The sequence below is a fragment of the Castanea sativa genome, chromosome 9, assembly GCF_040712315.1.
Source record: "Castanea sativa cultivar Marrone di Chiusa Pesio chromosome 9, ASM4071231v1".
In the NCBI taxonomy this organism is placed as follows: Eukaryota; Viridiplantae; Streptophyta; class Magnoliopsida; order Fagales; family Fagaceae; genus Castanea; species Castanea sativa.
The window spans coordinates 12,400,618-12,406,077 of NC_134021.1; the positions used below are offsets into that span (position 1 = coordinate 12,400,618).

The 5,460-nt window shown below is 36.6% G+C and overlaps 1 protein-coding gene across 1 annotated transcript; it reads right to left on the reverse strand.

Moving 5' to 3' along the window:
• Nucleotides 1-838: 838 nt before the first annotated feature.
• Nucleotides 839-1,630, reverse strand: LOC142608759 (uncharacterized). The gene has a single exon (XM_075780440.1). It carries the CDS (start codon nt 1,628-1,630, stop codon nt 839-841), a length of 792 nt encoding a protein of 263 aa, XP_075636555.1.
• Between the last annotated feature and the right edge of the window lie 3,830 nt (nt 1,631-5,460).

Genomic DNA, 5,460 nt, shown 5'->3' on the forward strand with positions numbered 1-5,460 from the left:
GCGATCCCTATTTTGGCATGACCTAAAGCAAAAGCCATTTGAGAAGAACCTGCGTCTCCTCGCCTATCTCTTGAAGAAGAAATAGACCAGTTTCGACTTAAGGAAGAAGAGAAACCATCAAAGGACCATTTTGTCAACATCTCGACGAAGAAGACGAATTTGCCAAGGGCTCTTGTATCAAGGGTCTGATAGTTGCACGTATTGCTAAGAGTGACGAGGAAGAAGAAGAAATGTCTTGAAAACAAAGGTTAGGTTTGAGGGGTCTGCTTACCTAAAAAGGCCAACAATCCACAATGAAAAAAGCCTTGGTGTCCTAACTTCCTACCAATCTCCCTCCTCCACCTCCTCCTCCAGGCCCTCTTCTCCTCGACCTAACCCCAAGAAGAAAAGAGCGATTGAGGTTGAAGAAGAGGAATTGGCCCAGAAGAAGAAACATAAACAACAAAAAGCAGGAAAGGGCCAGACTCGAGCCTCCTCCGTGGAGAGTAGAGATAGTCGTGATTTGGCCAAGGTGTGCCGTACCCCAGCCCATTGGTCACCCCCGCTAGAGTTGGACGGAACTCCTATCTCCCAACACTTTTCTATAAGGGAATTCCAAAAAGGGCATGCTTACCACTTAGCTGAAGCCCTGGAAAAGCCCTTCCTCTTGATAAGGGATATGGAAGCCTTGAAGAACATGAATCTACCACAACTTTTCCTTTCCCTAAAAAGGGATTTGGCTTTGGTATGTACCATTCAACTAGTTCTACTTTGTTACTTAACTACTCTCTTCATATAAACTATTTTGTACACACTTTTCTATTACTCCCATCACAATGCGTTTGTTCGCCACTTCTTCTCAGGCTATCCAGGAGGTTTTCGTACCCAAAAAAGGCCTTGAAGCATTATTACCCTGATTTTCCGAGCTTGAATGATCTCCTTGCCCATTGGGCTGATATATAAATTGCTTCAACCATCCTTCCTTAACCAACTGCTCCAAATGATTCCACAAGGTCCTACAATTTTCAATGGTATGACCTCTCTCCTGATGATAATGACACTGAAGGTTTTGATTACGCTTTATGGGGTCTCCTGCCATTTTGTTGGGCCACTCAAAGTATGGTTCATGAGGAATCTTCTCTAATATTTGTTGTACAGGTTCACGAAACACAGTATTCATTGCTTGAAGAGGGGCTGGACCAGATTGCCCCGTAAAATCTCTCCGAGGCCATTTGTTATTATATTTCTCCAACCTGAAATCCCTTCTCTCCTGAGGGATAACCTTTGCCTTCCCTTTCCTTTGCTGTTGATCCTCTTCAACCCGTTTATATTCATCAATACGGTCCATGAGCTGACGTACACTTCGTATAGGCCTCTTAGCCAGAGATTTCCTTAAGTCGTGCTCAGTTGGAAGACCCACCTTGAAAGTGTTAACCGCCACCTCATTAAAATCACCATTGATTTTATTAAACATCTCCCAATACCTGTTAGAGTATGTTTTCAGGGTCTCCCTTTCCCTTATGGCCATGGATAATAACGAATCTAGAGGCCGAAGAACTCTGTCGCAGGTAATGAAATGAGACCCAAATGCCATAGCGAGTTCCATGAAGGAATCGATTGAACCTGCCCTCAGGCCATTAAACCATCTCATCGCAACCGGTCCCAAGCTAGAAGGGAAGACTTTGCACATTAAAGTTTCATTTTTAGAATGCACCGCCATTCTCTAGTTATAATGACTCATGTGTTCTATAGGATCCGTTTGGCCATTGTAGATAGTGAAATTTGGTTGGGTTAAGCGCCGAGGAAGCTTTCCTTTCTCCACCCTGCGCGTGAAGGATGACTTGGAAATTTGGTGCAACGCCCTGCTCATAACATTATCTCCCAAGCCCTTGGAAGAAGACTTCTTGCCCTTATGACCATGAACATCATCCTCCTCATAGGAGAAAGTCTCACTAGGAGGAGTTCTCGACCTGGGCCTATAACTACTACCTTGGGAGTCTTCAGAGGAAGGATCAGAAAACGAGGGTGTTCGCCGTTATCTTGGATGGCGCAGCTTCTTCTTCAGATGGTCAATCTCTTTCTGCATTGCCTTAGCATCATCCTCGTGAGGGATTCTACTTCCTCCCTTTGAATGACTCCTAATGGTGTGCCTTGTGTGCACACTGCCCTCTCGATCTCTTTCCTGTTCAAGACATTGAAAGTGGTTCTCCTGCTGGGACCCCATAGACTCTGCATGGTGTGGACCTGAGCCTACCATCACGCTATCTGTCCTTCAACAAAAGATTTCCCATAGACGGCGCCAATTGTAAGGACACAATTTGCACCCAGACCCAACCGTGTGAAGGGTGCAGGCCCAAATAGCCTTATACAATGAAATTGTAGAGCATGGGCTTGAAACCTAAGTTTGATGGATATTGGCTAACAAGTATGGTGGGCTAGATCGCAAGTACATTCACAATGAAATGATTTTATGACAAAAACTCTCCTTGGACGTAAGCCGAGGATGAATTATATTCCTCTTTCTTCTTTCCACAATAGATTATATTTGAAGGTGGTGCGTACAGTGTTTTTCTCTTTATTTTTCCCGATCCCCCTTCCTGAATGCCACCATTTTCCTTTTGTATTATCTTCCTTCTTCCCACCATCTTCCACGTATGGACCAGATCACCAATCTAGATATTTGTCCCATCTACCTTTTTCTTGAAGCCCTCAAACAATAGTTGTAACACTGCCCACCACTGTTCAGAGGTCATTTCTCCATTAATGCGGCCAGAGAGGTAGGTGCAGAGTCTTTAATGCGGTGGTAGTAGCTTTCTCTAAGATATTTCTTATTCACTCCTTCTCCCTATGCTCATGTGGAACATATCCTCCCTCATCAGACCTAAAATTCTCTTACATACATCAGGGTGTATGGTACAACCTTTACTTCATAGAGCCGAGAAGATCTCCCTCCTCGGACCATTTCCACCCACTTCTCTCGTAATAATTTGCTTGTGAGCTTTTATATCTAGTATAGTTATTATCATTAAGACCTCATCGGACGAGTTAATATCCTCGGACCAAGCCCAAGGCCCACAAACATATTTTGACTCTTCTGCCCCCACAGTAATTATGCCATGTATCTTCTTTTTTAATACATGTAGTATGTTTGTTAAGTATTAAAACTTTTGTTGATACTTTTTAAATCAAGGTTACTAATTTTTACAATTTTTTTATTTAGTTAATATTAATTAATTATATCATCATCACGGTTGAACTCTAATTTGACCTCAAAACTTTGAATCTTTTTATTTTACAGACCTTTCAACAATTTATTTTCTTAAATCTTGCTCTCATATTATCATTTGCAACAAATAAAATTACCAAGAATAATATCCTATTAATACGAAACTAACCAAAATGTTGCCCATTAGCTCCAATTAAAAAATTTATATATATATATATATATATATATATATATATATATATATATATATATATAGAAAATGAACTGCATCAAAATCAAAGGTTTCTAATGGGAATTAAAAATAAAATAAAATACAAATTTTTTTTGAATTAAATCTTTTGAGTTATTTTGCTCTATTGAAATAATCTAACAATTCTATTGAGTTGAAAAAAAAAAAAAAACACATGACTATGTCATACATCGAGTTCTTTGGCTAATTTGGGTTGATCATTATTGTAAATGATTAGTATTCTTTTTCTTTTTTCTCTTTGTTTGCTACTATAAACAACGAGCTACTTGTGATAACAAAAATTAGTATTAAAAAATTCAGCAACTTTAATTTAAAAAAAGAACATATTATAGTTAATCCTTCAAGTACACGACATGACTACATAAACAAAAATAAGAATTTCAAAATTTTGAAAAATAATATTTTATTTTGAAAGTAGACTAATTATTAAAAAAAAAAAATGTTTGGCTACAAACTCAGTACCCGTTTGGATACAGCTGCCAGCATCTGCGTTTTGGAATTTTGTTTTTTTTTTTTTTAAAGAACATTTCACGTGATTATGTACAATTCAATAGGTCTCATGCACTGTTCACGGGACTTACAAGTACTTTATTCAGAAAAAAAACTAGGTCCCACAGTATTATTCACACATTTTAAAATTATTTTGCTATAGTATTTTTAGTTTTCAGAAAAATAAGTGGTATCCAAACAGACACTTAGTTGTAACTTAAGGCTATAACTTCACTCAATATCTTTTCATTGAATGTGAATTTTTACAAATCCAATATTGGATTACATTTTCTTATTATATTCTCTATACTTGCAAAATTTTCAAAAGATTCAAGATCAATAGCTATGTCATTGATTAATTGTTTTAATTGCAAGTTTTTATAGTCTGAAATTATGCATGAAAAACAAGTTTATGGATCATATAGTAAATAACATCCAATTGGTACAAAATTTGATATGTATATTAAGGGCATAAAGAACATGCAATCCAACGGTTAGATTTTCAAAATATGTAGCAATGTTAATGTTTTTAAAGGAAGGTGTAGCCTTAGGCTTCAACTAAGTTTGTAATTAAACTTTATAATAAAAAATTATAAATATATTAATTATAATTATAATAAAAATTAATTTTTTTCAAAATTTTATAGAGTTATGCTAATTGACACTTTTGATGTCTCTAAAAACGATGTTCAATGTTGGAAATTTTGAAATATCTACTAGTATTAGATTAAATGGAATTAATGGAATTAGCTTCCATTTAAAATCATGTGCAGAGGTCTCTGCTGGTTGCTTCTTAAGCTAAATAACTCTTCCATTAAGGGTTTCGATCCCTAGTGGCTAGCGTTTCTCTTTCTTCCTTTTTCTCGAATTTTTGTTGTTTAGGGTAAAAGAATTTTAGCAACACTATTACTGAAATTGATCAAACTTGTAAATTCTCCTCTTCCTTTTACAACTTGTCAGTTTCTTTTTCTTTCTTTTTCATGTATTTTGGCAATACCTTTATACAATACACATAAGCCTATCAACTCTAATTTTAAGAATACTTAACCAAAAGACTTCATGATGATGTCATAATTAATTTAATTTATAGTTTATATAAAATCAAATTCTTTGCCTTTTTGATGGCTTCTTCTAATCTTGAGACATAAGTTCTTGAAATACTATATGATGATGCAAAGAAAATCCGTAGGCTGGATGCTTCGAACTTGAAGGGACTACTGACTATCTTGATGGCCTGAAAAAGGAAAGAAAAGCAATTAAAGGTGATCGGGGTCGTTGACCAAGAACCCTTTGATGGAAAAGTTTGTTTTTCTCTCTCAAACTTTGGAGTTCCAACTTTTTAGGATGTGTAAAAACGCACCTTTGTCTGGTCTGAATGAGTGTTTATATAGTGTCCTAAAGATAGTTATCAAACTTTTAACTTCCCTTGGATTTGAGGAGGTGTGAGGGTTCAGAGATAACCTCCACAACTACTTAAAAGTTACATATTTCTCACATAACGGTCACTGGAAGTTAT